The sequence below is a fragment of the Haliotis rufescens genome, unplaced genomic scaffold (genome assembly GCF_023055435.1).
Source record: "Haliotis rufescens isolate VD_foot unplaced genomic scaffold, xgHalRufe1.0.p SCAF_1, whole genome shotgun sequence".
Taxonomy (NCBI): domain Eukaryota; kingdom Metazoa; phylum Mollusca; class Gastropoda; order Lepetellida; family Haliotidae; genus Haliotis; species Haliotis rufescens.
Genome location: NW_025963779.1, coordinates 61744179 through 61761584, shown reverse-complemented (window position 1 = coordinate 61761584; position 17406 = coordinate 61744179). Strand labels below are relative to the sequence as shown.

Here is a 17406-nt window from a genome sequence, read left to right as displayed (position 1 = left end):
TGTCCACCTCTGGTTGCGATGCAAGCAACACATCTTCGTCTCATGGTATGGACCAGGCGTCGCTCAAAGTCCTGTGGGATATCTGTTCATATCTGATGGAGCATGTTCCTGGACTGTCTGTGGAACACGTGGTTGACGTCGAAGGCGCCGATCCATCTCATCCCACATGTGCTCGATTGGTGAGAGATCAGGGGAGCGAGCCGGCAAGGGGATGACATTCACGTTGTTTTGTTGAAGAGAATCCCGAACAAGTCGAGCAATGTGAGGCCGGGCCGTGTCATGTTGAAAGGTAATGCCTGGGCCATGACGACGCAAAAACGGTAGAACACCAGGGCCGATGATCTCGTCGCGGTAGCGCTGTCCATTGAGATTTCTCTCTATCACTATCAAACGGGTCCTCTGTCTTGCTGTAATCCCACCCCATACTATAACGCTGCCGCCCCCGAGCCGATCTTCTTTCACGACACAATGATTGAAGTAACGTTCACCTCGACGTCGGTACACTCGAATCCGTCCATCGTTGTGGCTGAGGTGAAAACGAAACTCGTCAGTGAATAGAGCTTGTCCCCACTACATGGCCGTCCAGCGTAGACGCTGTCTGCACCACTGTAGACGTGCTTGACGGTGGTTTCCTGTCAATATGGGACGTCTGGCGGGTCTTCTGGCGACAATCCCTGCACATCTGAGGCGACGACGTACGGTTTGTGAAGATATTCGTCGAAGGCCAGGGATGGTTCTTGCAGTCACTGTTGCTGGCTGGAATCGATTTCGTAGGTGTGTTGTTCGAATCCAGTTGTCTTGTCGATTATTGGTTACGCGTGGCCTGCCACTCCGAGGATGGTCTCTGACTGCATTCGTCTGTTGCCAACGTTGCCATAAACACCAACATGGTGTTTCTGTGGCCGTTAAATTGTCTTGCAACATCACGTTGACTCGATCCTGCTTCAGGCATACCAATGGCTCGCAGACGCTCATTTTCGGACAGGCGTGTCATTTCGTAAATTTAATGTTGAATAATTGCGTAATTTTGTTGTTTTTCTGAGTGGTTGTTGTCGGCACGATGCAAAACAATGCATATAGAATCCCGTTAACGCACATGTTTTTTTATACCCATTTTTGGGTAGTGAAATGCATGGGGCTTGCATACAAGTCAACTTTTGCATGGAATGCATGCTTTTATTGTAGCAGTTGCGTTTTTGTGACTTGATTCCATACATGTACTACAATATTGAAAACCAAACTTTACTTGTTTGAAAAATACACTAAAATATTGGTGTCACAGGAGCTTTTGTTGTTGAGTATGTGTATCATACTCTACCACGGTTTTTAAGGTGAACAAGTGATGCATTGCCTGTGCATGTGTTTGTGACGGGTACCACCAGTGGAGTAGGATAGGCTTACCGTTTCGCGAACACCTGGTATGATCACTATCTGATAATGATTCACAAACATCTACTTATGATATAGTCACATTCGTAAAATTTAGTTTGCTTTTAGCAGATATTTCTTATGATTGTGGAAATGTTTTGGTCTGTTTTATCATTCAATAACGACAAATTGCGTGAATAATGTATACTGGCAGATGCAGAGTAATATTGGTATTGGAACCAGGAAATGTTAATTATATTGGTTGCATCCATGGTAGTTCTGGTATTAACGCGTTAACTCAATCTTCTTCAGTTATTTGTACATGATGATATCCATACAAAATGAAACACAGTGAAGTTTGTGAGTTTTATTCTCATAACTGTGTGCGGCAACAGGTGGCGTAGGCTTCGGCCCCCATCTCCCCGTACAGTCTCTCGGCTCCATTCACTGCCTCACACAGTTCCGGGTTACCTGCAAGAACATTACCTTGGACTGTCTGCATTACAAGTCAGTGGTACCACCAACAATGTTACACAGTCCTAAGCCTACAGTTCAAAACGGGAGTATTTGTGATATTAATGTGATAGATTATTAATATTCTTTGAAGTATATTTCGGCATTACATTTATGTAATATTATAAAGGAACATTCAAATACATGTTCCAATATGTTTATAAATAAAAAATTTGTGCGTCATCATAAAAGTGAATGTTTTTCGGTAAATTGACTTCTTATGTGCATTCATTGAAAGGTCATGGACCCATAATACAATTATCATACAAGTAATATAATGAAGTTAACAATCAACCCACATCATTATCATATCTATATGTAAAAAATGTTTCTCAGTTTCTAAACGTTATAAAAAGCTAACACTAATGTAGGGATGTTTGGAATAAAACGCTTTGTTGGAGGCGGTTTCGAAGGTTTTAAAGTTCACTGAAATGTAGTGCAATGCCGTGTACCTCTTATATAGGCCCCACTCAGTTTAGCATCCTCTGAGTAGGCTGAGCATCCCACGAGGTGCCAGCCAGAGTCACATGACACAGACGTTGTGTCCCCCAACTTGTGACCCGAGGGAGGGGAGACCTTCACGCGGCACGTGAGATAAGGGGCCGAGCAACACACTGCCGAGGACTGCAACCCTGCAGAGTAGTATATGGAAGAGATTGGAGGGATCAGTTCCATCCAATATAGAATATGTACATCTATGTGAAAAAATTATTCATTTAGTTAAATATTACGTTTATGTGGCTTACGACCAGACTGGGTCAACTTATTCATAATTGCTATATATTATACTACAATGTCGACATACTTACCTCCTTTGTTTTCAAAATTCTGAGCAATACAGGAATGTGCTGATGGGAAGGTTCCGTCAGATAACCGGAAGAAGGTGTGCGCAGCACAACCTGATATGGGAGAGGTACAGACACTTTAAAGTGCTCTTGAGGTGTAAATGTTGCTGATATTCCTGGCCTTATTAAATCAGTTTGAGTCGGTGATTGTTGTCTCTATTCCTTATTAACGTAAGACTCACACGTCAAAGATGACAACATACATCCTCTGGATTCTTGCTGTATGTACGACATTTGGGATTGTTTATGTAAACTCTAACACTAACACTTTAAACTTAGGCACCGATAATTGGGGGTAACGACATTTATCACTCGAGACGTCACCCCAGTGTCCCGCATTGTGGCCATTGACGTAGCCTCTTGTTGAACAATATGTCTCCCTACTGCGCCCCTTCTATTAAGACCATGAACGAATCCTGTCTGTTTGCATTTTGCTGCAGCCTCAGGATTTATTGGATTATAAGTGAATACTGAATGCATGAATTTGAAGGATTAGAGTGGAAACGTTATTTTGTAGAGAATCGTAAGATTTCAACATATTCATGGGTGAAGTACTTACCAAAGTTACCAAAAACACCTATGTACTTTTATTTCACAGGATATTGAGACAAGCTCTGTCTTACCAGTGGCATACATGTTGTTCTGACACCTAGTCTCAATTCTCTGGCCGAGGACATCCAATGAAGGTCCGGACGTCCTGTATTCACACTTGAGACCCGTCAACATGCAACATCTTGCCACCGCCTGGAGAGCTGTGAGAGAGACAAGCAACGTACCCAGAGAGACGACAAACAGTTGAGTCATAGCCAAATGAAACGAGTTTGGGTTGGCAGGCTCAGCATTTGTATACATTTTTTTTTATCATTCGAGTACCTCCATACCGGAATTGTGAGATCCGTTCGTACAGAAGATATAGTAGACAGAAAATCACTGGAACGAAACATCTTTTTCTTCTTAAAATTCATCCCAGTTGAGACAGGGTCACCAAAGATCGATCTCCATTACCTCAAATCTCATTAAAATCTGATCTTAGTTCTCGCTATCGCTAAACAAACATCTGAGGACATCCCATAACTGGTCACGTCAGAACGACCTTTCATCTGACCAATCAAAGCGTCGCTTACCAGATCATGAAAGTGACAGTCGGAATGTGTTTTCTAATCATGCAACCTCGATTCCGAACGAAAATTACGGCATGTACGACTGATTCCGTCTACCTCTCGCTACCGTGCGATATACATTTGAACGGAGGAGGCGTTGCACAGTACGTGGGAAGCACTGCCATACAATATCAACCATATATAAGACATTTTGGAATGTTCGTTTGTTTAGTTTTGAACATTTTAATCGAGAACTGTGTCAGCATATTTTTCAAGCGTTGTCTGAAATGGAATTCGCCAGGTTGGAACGAGTGGTCGGTCAAAGTTCGCAAAAGGTCGTTCTGACGTGACCCGTAATGGGGTGTCCTCGGATCTTATAACCTAGATCTGATTTAAATGAGATTGTATTACCTCAAGCTTGTCGCAAGAGTCAATTTGGCATTGAGTAAAAATATGATTGAGTTTGTGAGTGATGTTCATAATAGCACATGTTTCAGGCGTTTTAAACACTTTTGAAAGCATGTTTACTATAAAGAGGTATCAGAAATGTCTATACTTATTCACGTCAGAATGATACGCGATAATTTGCAGCTTGACTCACGTGCCGTAGGTGACCCTCCTTCATAGGCCCCACATGTGGCTCCAGTGTGGAAGGATATTTTCTCCCCATCGGTTTGATCACGATTGTCCTTAAAAAAGAAATAGTTGCGTGAACTCTCTGCTTAAGCAACTCGGAGATGTAATACCTTAGTAAGTAAACATTATGATCAGGTGAATGCAGGTGAATGCAGGTGAATGCTAGATGGGGAGTGGTATCAATACACTCATGCTTTAGCTATAACTTGGGGTTGTGCAAGGAATCAAACTCCGCGCAATCTGGCTGCTAATGTTACTCACCTTCACCTTTCCTGAGCATCCAGTCAGGACGTACCCGGAAGGACATCCTACTTCCGCCTTCTTGTCATCTGCGACTTCAGAAAATCCTGAGTATCTGGTTAAACATTTAAGCTGATTGGAAGAGCCGGAAGTCATGTTACCAATTGTTCGTTCATTGATGTGTGTCACAGGATGGGGTACTGAATGATGGTAATCAAGCGGGGATGTCGCTGTGGGGATATTGATGACATCTGTGAGAGAACCAAATCTGACGTTAACCGAAAGCCTGGCCAGGTATCAAATAGGTTGTTCATTGTATCATGTTAGTCAATGTCCAAAAGATACAAATACATGCATTTGGCAAATACAAAAGTAGGGCAACAAAACTCAGGGTTATTTTGTGAAAAAAATAAAATAAATTTCTTTCATTATTTTTTTAAATTTCACTTATATTCTGCTCTCTAAAACAAACGGCATACTACATCAGCGGGTTTGCCATGGTTATTGACCATACCGTGGGGAATTTCATACAGTGTATATCATATGTAGTGTGAAATTGATTCATAATAGTAGAATGTAACAGAACTCACGGTTGACGTTGGTGATCTGGATGCTAACTTGTTTGTCTTGTTTCCCGAGGGTAAAAGTCTGCTGTATCACCGGGTTGCCATGGTATTTGACGACCACCCTGTAGTCTCCATGGAAACCACTGATGTTAAACTGTGTCCCTGATGACACCCTGTGCGTGACATGCGTACTCCATTCTTTGTAGAGGAGGTCGATGTATCTCTTTCCTGCTGCGTTAATCTAAACCATGCATGTTTATTCTACATTCCACCAGGAAATTGGAAAATACTCGATTCTGACCATGCTTCTTCCAAATTCAAATTTACACGGTTAAATCTACAGGTTACCTACCACCACCACATTAAGGCACGTACTGAGTATGTTTGATCTCTTTATTATATAATCCAGGTTCACACATAAAAAAAATAGCAGTCATAAACAAATCAGTTGTGTAATAAAACTTACATTGAACTGGGGTCCATCAACAAGAGCTGCATCCGGGCCTCTCCAGTGATATTCATCCCAGAATCCCCAGAGTATGATGCCCTCCACATCCGGGTGACTGAACATAATGCGCAATGCCGTGTCGTACCAGTCAGCTCGGGTATTTTCGTCACTGGCCACAACGTCCATCTCGGTGACCCACAGATGCAGGCCAGTTGTGGCCAACATGTCCAGACGTCTCTGAAATATTGTTCAGAAATATGTTCCAAACTCGTTGAAGTGGTGAAATCAAAATGAAGCACAAGCGTAAATAAATTAACAATTAAATGATAAAATATATATGTCATCCACCTAAACAAATGTATACTACCATCCATGACTGACTGAACTCTAGTCATATGAAAAACTTGGGTGTTGTTTCTTTTGAGAAGTATATAATTATCGCTGCCATTAAACACCACTTTCTGTCTCGGGGATTGTGAGTCAACAGGGGGAAAAGAAAACCTGATAACTTGCTTATATTTTCTAACATTTGTGTCTTTATTTATTTGCTTGTTGTTTAACGCCGCACTATATGGTGGCCATATGCCGGCGGTCTGGAAATACTCGAGTCTGGATCAGACAAGCCAGTGATTGACATCATGAGCAGCGAGCCTGACACCCGATCACATACTCGCCTCTTATGAGAAGCATGAGTGGCTGCAGACCAATTCTAACCCGTATCTTGTGCTTACAGTATTAGTTGAAGACACGTTAAATAAGAACGAATGTTGTAATTCGATGTGTTGTTCGTGCCATTAACACGACTACCTAGGTTTTATTCAAATACATCATATATTGCCGATCTTGTTTTTCTGCCATCAAATCTTTAAAAAAGCATTCACTACACCCTGCATATACTCAGAACAAATTCCAGGAAATAACTTCTCATAAATAAAATATCCAAATGCTTCTCAGACAATATATTTTATTGTCACATGCATACCGAAAGTGATGATGTTAGTTGCTGTTTTATTGATAAGTATTGACTCGGTAACACTGTATGAAATGAGGCCACTGACTGACCTGCCTACCTTGACATGCGTTGAAGGTCCATGTAGTGTACAAGTGTCTGTAAGTTATTCTTGATTTTCTTATTACCTTGATAAGTGTTGGATCAGGGGCCTTGTACGCCGTGAAGTGGCTCTCGACACCCAGTCCATACAGACCGACATTGGCCGATTTGAACTCCTTCGCCTGGTCCACGTATGCCTGATGAGATAATTATCACCGGAACAGGTGTACCTCACAGAACCCTATACAATATCACTATTTTCCAGACTGATTACATAATAAGTTTATAACTCAAAAACCAATGACCCAACAACCACCATGCCAGAGACAAAGTGTTTCCACTTAAATCAGGTTTTCAAAACACAGTTATTATTGTAACGATCATGGAAATTACCCGTCTAGAATAACCCCGTTTTTTGTATTCACCGTTGTCAATGTGCCTCTCGCCACAACATGGGCGTCATTGAGGAAGAGTTTGACACTGGGATCTGCCTGGTGCAACTTGGCGAAGATCTTGTGAGTGAAGAATCTGTCTCCAGTGTGTTCCTCCAACCAGTGCCCGGAAAGAAGCTCGTTGTTGACATCCCAATGTTGCAACCTTTTTTTATTAACAACAAGGTAAAGGAGATTGGATTTGCTTATGCGCAGAAAAAAACAAGGCTTTTAAGCAGGAATTTTGTTTTGAAGCTTACCACTTTTTACTCACTAATTTGTGACTTACTTCCCCTTGGTGTCCTTGACGATGTACTGTATCCTTTCATCCACTGCCTGCTTCACCTGGTCGGGACTCAGACCCTGCACCCACGCTGGTGTTCGACGAGCGTTACCCCAGAATATGTTGTGACCTCGTATAGATATTCTAATATCAAGGCAAAATAAATACACAAAATTAAGATAGGAAAGATGATAGAAGATGTGACGCAAGTGCAATAGGAGGACTTTTAAAGCATATCGACAGGGTTTGGAATGCATTGTGAATTTTGAACACGTGCATGAAATAGCAAAATAAATGGAAAGACAACCAAACCATTCATATACTCAATTGAACTCAATAGGTTTGATGAAACAAACATGCATGGCACCATTAAATAGGTATTAATCGCATTTATCATCAATCATGTACACACAAACGCATTAATGAATCCTCAACGGAACATTTCACGAAAGGTGTTAAACTTCTGCTCGGAACGCGTCATCACAGCAACCGGTAATTGGCAGCTTAATCTCTGAAATGTGTCATATGATATGTAGATTCATGTTGTTTGTCAACACTTCACTCAATTGAGAAATATATCTTCCCTTTTAATACCGTAACTTACACATGTTATCAATGCATGAAACATGCATCCCAAGATGCCTAGCATAACAGAAAAACATGTACATGTAAATAATACTTCTCACACCATTAGTACGAGTGTCATATAATTATTCCCCCCTTAGATCACACCCGAATAGACCTACCCATGCTGGTGAAGTAGATTCAGTGCTTTTGTAACGTTCCCGTAGTCAGGGTCGTGCTAGAAATACAGAAGTGCAGAATGTTCTCACTGGGCCCTGATTATGACCCTTGGGTGGCTGTACAATGCCCAAAGTGGCAAACGTCTATAATGTACTGGGGTATTACTTAAATAAGGTGCACAACCCCAAGCAATCACCCCCTGTCTCCGTGGCATGTGCTGAACCTGGAGTTATATTACTGAGTGTATGGCACCTGAATCATCCTCAAAGTTGTAGGCACTAATTGCACTCACTGCATTGTCTTGGTTCAAGGCAGTGACGGAAGTGCTACGTCTTTTATGAACGGGTTGTGAGAGTTACGATTGTCACAAATGTAAGATCGTTCAGTCACACAGGTCCATGTTTCTGTAAAGTCGCACTACTGCCGTTAGTCTGTTAAAGATATGCACTTGATTTTAGATTAAAGCTCTTGACTACATAAAATTAAGTCTGGTCCGCACTTTACTTTTCATAGGACAATTGAATATAGCAAGTGAAAGGACAATATACATTCAACAACAAGAATAGAGAAATACAGACTTGACATGAGGTTATCGTAGGTTTGATTTTTCTTGTCTGGCGCCGAACCCATCAATATGATCAGCTGTATAATGACGAAGAGGAGAATTTATGGATGTCAACTTCTTTATTATGAGGAACACAACGTACGTGCTTACTCCTTCATCAGGTGAATGAATGATATAAGGCAGAGAGCATGTATATGTACATGTAAGAACATCAAAAGTAATAAGATAACAAAAGGTGGAAACCTAACACGGGAGGCCAACAGATAATTGGCGCTGATAGGCGATGAACAATAGACAATAGAAGCCAACACTTTACAGTAATTAGCGCTGATAGTTATGGACAACTGGAATTACCTGGCAGTGATAATCTAGTCCTGGCTTCCCGTTGTCCATAACTATCAGCGCACAGTCAATAATATTCTATACGACTATACCAAGATTTCAGACCAAGGGCAACAGGATGCGCTGTCTTGGATCCCCTCACACATAGATATTCATGCAAATGAAAAAGCAGACACACTGGCGAAGCTAGCTCTAGTCAAAGCGGAGATACAGCCTATTCCCTGAACTCGATATAAAAAGCGAAAATCAAAGCCTCCATACCCCAAAGATGGCAAGCCCAGTGGGACGCAAGTAAGATCGGCAGATGGCTATACAAAAATTAACCGATCCACCAAAAGCCATACTCATACTCAAATAGAGGACAGTTGAAATTGCATTCTCACGCCTCAGGCTCGGTCACAAAAAGCACTATGACAAGGTATGCCCATCTTGCAATTAACCTGAATCCATTGCTCACTTGTTACTGGAATGTCAAGACCACACCTCAGCCCCGGCTCGATTAAAACAAGAATTGCAGTTAGATCCGCTCTCTATCGTAGATCTCCTAAAGCCAAACTAACACTATTTATGAGTGATGGACAGCTCCTCGAACGTATATAAACAGAGCAGCCAAAGATAAAAATGAAGACTTAGTGATATCAATATACGAAAATAGAAATCATATCAATACAAAAACAGAAATTCTGTGAATACCAAACTCGCAATAGATAGGTGTACCCTACTCACACACATGAGTCCAAAAGAGGGAAAGCTCAGCAGAAATTGCTAAGGCAGAAGGCGACCTCTTAAACACGTAATTTAAAAGCAACAGCAACATATTATTCATTCACCTGATGAAGGAGTAGGCATACACTGCGAAACGTTGTCTTCCTCATAATATAGAAGTTGAAATCCATAAATTCTCCCCCGTATGTGTATCACTTCAAAATGCCTTTCAAAGACTTGAATAATGATGACCTGCAAATAATCGAGTCTGGACCAGACAAACCAGTGATTGATAATAGAAGCAACGATCCAAGTCTAATGGGTACAATGACACAATCAACCGAGGTATTCAGTCTGGTCAGCCTTTTAATTCAACTCTTCCGATAGACATAGTTTGATGGGCACCTATCCTAAGCCGGAATCCCCACATTGTTCTGAAGTAAGGACGTGGTTGGAAGGATTACCTGTGGTTGACGACTCAGGAACCAGTAATAGTCGTTCACGGTGGCCCAGTTGAACATGTAGTAAAACAAGTCGTTGTAGTGCGGATATGTAAACATCTCATGAGATCGCGTCTGGGATCCGAATGGGAAGCTGTGTTTCACCAAGTCCACCTTTGTATGAGATTATATAAATGTTCTTGCACAAGTTAATATGTGCTTCTGAATACTCAATTGTGGACACAACAGTCGGGCAAAAGAAAGTATTAACTTGAAATAGGAAATGACCAAAAAATTAAAAACGTTATCAAAACATTAACGCGCTGAAAACTGTCGCAGAAACACTGCAAACACAAGGTCCAAAACACAACTATGATACCCGTATCGCTATATTTACTTTTTTCTACCCGAAGCGATTTTTTGATCATCCAAAACAGGTTTCCAAGGGAGATATCGTCAGTTTATTCTCCGAGGAGATATCATTAGGGTAGATTGCATCACAATGCTTTGCAAGCATTGCGACGTCACAACCAAATGATATCGCTTATCTTTCTGCTGGTTAGGTGTACTGTTTACACTCAATGCACTGGTTATCATTGTTTACAAACTGAAAAACTAGTCTAGGAGTTGTGACTTTTTGTCGACTCGTGTTGATATATTTGATATAACAAAACCCACTTATGTGAGATTCTCTATATGTGCCCCTATGGGTGTATCGCCATGTCCATTTACCTGAATGTCAAGGTCAGCGGTGGATACATGTGGCGGAGCATGGACGCTGTAACAGACATGTCCGAAATGGCGTCATTGAAATGCTGATGAATTGTTTTACGCTGAAAGTAATAACAAACTTTTTGGGTATGTGCGTTTGGTTTTACGCAAAGTATAACCATAATCTTCCAATACCAACAGACATTGGGTTCGTGTATTGTACCTGTGCCTTCGGTGTGACGTGGCAGCGCATTAACCATATGATGTCTTACGGCTATCTATTTTTTATTCTGAGTGAGTGAGCGAGTGAGTGAGTGAGCGAGCGAGCGAGTGAGTGAGTGAGTGAGTGAGTGAGTGAGTGAGTGAGTGAGTGAGTGAGTGAGTGAGTTGGGTTTAACGTCGCTTTTAACAGTATTCCACTTAGGTCACGGCGTGTCGGCTTAATGTGGGAGGAAAGCCAGAAGTGATGCAGGTCTCTAACGTTTACCACTTCGGTGAAACCCACGAGCACAGGTATGGTGCTGACAAACCTAGAAACATAATCGGGGCAAACCGGGATTCGAACCCACAGTTTCTGGCGTGCCCAAGGGATGCAACTCTGCACAGCGAATTGCGGCGCCTTAGACGACTGGGTCCCACGTCTCCCCGTTATTCTTGGAACCCCTGTGTGGATTCCGGGTTAGAATTGGTCCCCAGCAACCTGTGCTGATCGTGAGAGGCGAACAAATGGCTCGGGTGCTCAGGCTCTGTGACTTGGTTGATTGCGTGTCATCGTTCACCTTCGGCGTGGATCATTTCTCACAATATCAGTCACTGGATTGTCTGGTCCAGGCCGGACTATTTAGCTGGAATATTGCTGAGTGTAGCTATAACCCTTAAACAGAACTGTACCTGCTTTTATCACTATCTGATAGTGTTTCATGAACACAAGCTCATGACAGTCGGTGACGTGCAATAGATTTCTTATAATTAGGGAAAGAGGTGTATGCACGTGTAGGATTGTGATCTGAAAGCATGTGTTTACGTGTAGGATTGTGATCTGAACGCATGTGATGAGGAGACACATGTGTGATTGGGATCTGAACTCATATAATGAGGAGACACGTGTGTGTTTGGGATCTAAACTCATGTGATGAGGAGACACTGTGTGATTGGGATCTGAACTCATATAATGAGGAGACACGTGTGTGATTGGGATCTGAACTCATGTGATGAGGAGACACGTGTGATTGGGATCTGAACTCATGTGATGAGGAGACACGTGTGATTTGGATCTAAACTCATGTGATGAGGAGACACGTGTGTGTTTGGGATCTGAACTCATGTGATGAGGAGACACTGTGTGATTTGGATCTAAACTCATGTGATGAGGAGACACGTGTGTGTTTGGGATCTGAACTCATGTGATGAGGAGACACTTTGTGATTGGGATCTGAACTCATGTGATGAGGAGACACGTGTGTGATTGGGATCTGAACTCATATAATGAGGAGACACGTGTGTGATTGGGATCTGAACTCATGTGATGAGGAGACACGTGTGTGTTTGGGATCTGAACTCATGTGATGAGGAGACACTGTGTGATTTGGATCTAAACTCATGTGATGAGGAGACACGTGTGTGTTTGGGATCTGAACTCATGTGATGAGGAGACACGTGTGTGATTGGGATCTGAACTCATATAATGAGGAGACACGTGTGTGATTGGGATCTGAACTCATGTGATGAGGAGACACGTGTGTGTTTGGGATCTGAACTCATGTGATGAGGAGACACTGTGTGATTTGGATCTAAACTCATGTGATGAGGAGACACGTGTGTGTTTGGGATCTGAACTCATGTGATGAGGAGACACTTTGTGATTGGGATCTGAACTCATGTGATGAGGAGACACGTGTGTGATTGGGATCTGAACTCATATAATGAGGAGACACGTGTGTGATTGGGATCTGAACTCATGTGATGAGGAGACACGTGTGTGTTTGGGATCTGAACTCATGTGATGAGGAGACACTGTGTGATTTGGATCTAAACTCATGTGATGAGGAGACACGTGTGTGTTTGGGATCTGAACTCATGTGATGAGGAGACACGTGTGTGATTGGGATCTGAACTCATATAATGAGGAGACACGTGTGTGATTGGGATCTGAACTCATGTGATGAGGAGACACGTGTGTGATTGGGATCTGAACTCATGGGATCAGGAGCCACGTGAAAATATATAACAAATGTCGAGAAATAAGGAGTTTCATTACACCTCATTAAACATACTTTTTAGAATTTAGAAAACAATCCTGTTGAATACTTAGTTTTATAACAGCAATTCATTTCACTACTCGGCAATACTGTAGAAGGATTTGAAGTACAGTTCATCCTTTACTTCGAACAATTATATACAAATGACCATGTGCAAAACTATTTGACAAACAGATTCTATACCTAAAGTGTATGTTGTTCTTCCTGAGCTGATCAATCCTCTTGTCGGCCTCAGACTTCCAGTTCTTGTCCTCGGGTATTTCCGTCAGTGACATGTCATCCACGAGGTAATTGACGGTTTTGTCTGGCCCGGACACTCTCAGTTCTATGGTCATGTGATCTGAACCAGGAACATCGGTACAGTTACCAATGTATCTGAGTACTATATACTACACAAAATAAATAAAGGATAATCTTAATTAACAAAAGGTGTAAGCGTCCGACTATGGCAGTGCGTTGCTTCGGCTTCGTACTGAACAGCCTCTATATTACTCTAACGCACAGTCAACGAAAATCTTACAATTCGTGACAATATTGCATTTCCATCAAGCGTGTTACGCTTTTTTCTTGGCCCCGTGCGGCTTCAGGATTAGAACAGGTCCCCAGCAACCTATACTGGTCATAAGAGGTGACCAAAATCGATGTTTTGGTTAAAAGCGTGTCATCGTACCTCGACGGTATGGGTCGTTGTTCACAATATCAATCACTTTATTGTCTGCCCCGCACTCGATTATTGACAGACCGCAGTCATATAAATGGAATATTGCTGAACTTGACTCTAACCAACCAACCAATCAACAAACAAACAAACCTGTCTCCTGGAACATGAAGTTGCCAGAGATGGAAGTCCATCCCTTTTGGCTGTACATGGCTTTGTTCTCCACCACGTCCACGTAGCTGTGGGAACCTGGGATAAACGGAGTCTACTTAGTGCCTACAAAGTTGGCTTTAATGCCATAAACAAACATAATTTCAGTTCTATCACGACAATAACAGAGTTATAATCGGGCGAAGCCATGAGAGATGCAGGTCATACACATTCACCACTCCATGAAAGCCATAGGGTACTATGATGACAAATCAAGGATCATACAGGCGAATGTGGGCTTCCAACCCAAAATCAGCGGATCCTGGCACGGCCAAGGAGCGTAACGTAGCAACAAGGTCAGTGTCGTCCTCTGGCCATAACTATGTTCTATCCCCAGAGACAATTGCCATCCCAAGCAAATATGTCCGGCAGGGTAGATGTGAGGGAACTGTGAAAACTGCATTGGCTATCATCCGGGGTCATTGCTTCGACATTAGTGCAACGTCAATACATGTTTAGAATGTACTAGTCTATTACCTCGAGTACATATATATTCAGGTAAGGTATAGCACAGCCATTTACTCCGCTGACATCTGTTTTTTTTAAAGCAATAAAGACGAAAATGACGACTTTACAACACTGATCAATGTGAAGATATTTGGTTATTTTATGTTACCATCATGAAGCTGAATGTCCATAATAATGGCGAACTTCTGAAAGATCTTTCCAGTCACATCGTTCAGCTGTTTGACACGGGCCTGGACGAAGTAACGGGTGTTGACTTGAAGGGAAGCCATCTGTCCAGGCCCCGCCCTTGCACCAGCTCTGTGTACAACATAATAACATACATGTGAGTGAGTGAGTGAGTGAGTGAGTGAGTGAGTGAGTGAGTGAGTGAGTGAGTGGGTGGGTGGGTGTGTGAGTGAGTGAGTGAGTGAGTGAGTGAGTGAGTGAGTGAGTGAGTGAGTGGGTGGGTGGGTGGGTGGGTGTGTGAGTGAGTGAGTGAGTGAGTGAGTGAGTGAGTGAGTGAGTGAGTGAGTGAGTGAGTGAGTGAGTGAGTGAGGTTGGCGTAACGCCGCTCTGAACAATATTTCTGTTTCTGCGTGTCAGCTTAATGTGGGAAGACAGTGATGTAGATGTTTATCACTTGGAGGAAATTCACGAGCACGGGTACGGTGCTGACGAACCTCGACACATAATCAGGGGGAATTTTGGATTCGAACTCACTGTCATTGTTTCCACTAGAGCCTAGTGGGTGCAACTCAATAAAGCGAAATCGGTGACTTAGTGGACTAGGCCACGATGCCTTCCCTCCCTATGCAGTTCCAGAGGACCATAGTAGATGGCCGTTTTGTATTTTTAAAAGGTACGTATATGATAGCACCTAAAATAGCTCAAGGTTTAATACGTTATCACTATTATCGCTGGCTAACAGACACACATTTTCAAACTATACCTTCTCAGCCAATCGCGCAAGGAATAGCGAAACGTACCGATTATGTCAGGGTCAGAGATGGACCCAGCTTGATGATCAGCGTTGCCCTTACCGTGATGAGATTTCCACCGAGTGCTTTCCCTCCACATGATCAGTTGACGAACGCATCTGACATCCTCTGGCTGTCCAACTAGAGTGGATGTCGGGACTCTCGAAACCAGGGTCTTTGAACATTTCCGCATCACTCCCCACCAGAAGCAGGCAATAGGACAGTCCGAGCACTGCCAGTAAAACACGGTCCGACATCGTGTGTGTCTTCAGGTGAATGTTACCCGACCATCTACACTGTATATATTACCTGCCTGGACATCTGCATACTGATAAGATAAATGTTTTTAATTTGAAGTTTACATAACGATAAACAGCTGTATGACCGACGCAATTTGCCATAACACATAATAATGGGTTTTTTTAATTTGAAGTTTATATAACGATAAACAGCTGTATGACCGACGCAATTTGCCATAACACATAATAATGTTTTTTTTAATTTGATGTTTACATAACGATAAACAGCTGTATGACCGACGCAATTTGCCATAACACATAATAATGTTTTTTTTCAATTTGATGTTTACATAACGATAAACAGCGGTATTGATGACGCAATTTGACGTTCATGCTTTTTTTCACGAGACCGTGTTCTTTATATGACGTAAACACTGACGGACTACTTCCACTCTCCACCCTCATTCTTTGGAGGTTCATACTCCAACACAAAGTGAAAGTCAATTCTTAATTATAACCTTACAAGCGCATACTCAATGAAATGTCTTCAGAAGATATCGTAGGACTATATCCAGGAACAATATGGATTAGTGTTTCCATCCATGACAATAGCCTCAGTAGATTAATCATTGGCAAATGTATAGTTACATAAGTGAGTGAGTATGGTTTTAAGCCACTTTTAGCAATATTCTAGCAACATCACAGTGGACAGCAGAAATGGGCTTTACGTAATATACCCATGGGAGGAGACGAACCCGGGCCTTCGGCGTGATGAGTCAACGCTTTTACCACTTAGCTACACCCCCCCCCCCCCCCCCACCCCCCCACCCCCCCCCCCCCCCCCCCCCCCCCCCCCCTCCCACCCCCGACATAAAATTTCCCCGAGAAGGTCAGGGTTAGAATTGGTCTTCAGCAACCAATGCTGGTCGTAAGAAGCGACTAACGGGACTTGGCTTGCTGACTTGGTTGATGCATGTCATCGTGTCCCAATGCTGTAGATCTGGATTGGTTTGCCTGGTCCAGATTCGATTGTATACAGACGACCATCATATAGGTGTAATATTGCCGAGTTGGGCGTCAAACAACGAACAAACAGACCTGAAAGTTTCAATTATTGGATCGCAGATCTAGACATGTTTATGAGGCACTTAGGTGCTTGTGGATTACGTTATATTAGATAAACTGTGGATTATTTGAGTTGATAATTTATTTAAATATAGCTCAATTTCTTGATTTGTAAGCAGGCCTAATGTCATGTTTATATAATTAAATTGTCGTTGTGTTCATTGTAATTCGTGCATTCTGATAAGCTGATTCCGATTAGCTACGCGGATTCATACAGTTTGCACGTCGGTTTTTCGATCCATAATAAAATCCACAGTCAATCCTTAAATAAATAAATATGTTACACTTATTATGTTCCCATTTCATTTTTTTTATTTATTATGCAAATTTATTTTACCATGCTGTTCACAATTGTGTGCCGTGGGCGTTTGTAAATAATGGTCTTTTTCCTGCATTTCTCGCTTATTCTTCCTATCGTAGATACCGGGGTGCAAGAGAGTATAGTCTCCTATCTCGTTGTGCAGGGTTGCGTCCCTGATCTGTTTCGAATCCCTGTTTCTCCCC

At 42.3% G+C, this 17406-nt stretch overlaps 1 protein-coding gene across 1 annotated transcript; it reads right to left on the bottom strand.

Annotated features, from left to right (window-relative positions):
* Positions 1–1720: 1720 nt before the first annotated feature.
* Positions 1721–15830, bottom strand: LOC124145008 (endo-1,4-beta-xylanase 3-like). Its single transcript, XM_046514642.2, has 18 exons — positions 15602–15830; positions 14731–14879; positions 14058–14153; positions 13430–13586; positions 11010–11055; positions 10302–10451; positions 8228–8283; positions 7488–7625; positions 7193–7364; positions 6854–6964; positions 5735–5953; positions 5293–5509; positions 4724–4953; positions 4428–4515; positions 3350–3478; positions 2691–2780; positions 2334–2513; positions 1721–1839 (listed from the first exon to the last, which is right to left on the bottom strand). The coding sequence occupies exons 1-18, from the start codon at positions 15793–15795 to the stop codon at positions 1742–1744; spliced, it is 2520 nt and encodes an 839-aa protein (XP_046370598.2). The 5' UTR covers positions 15796–15830; the 3' UTR covers positions 1721–1741.
* Positions 15831–17406: the final 1576 nt, after the last annotated feature.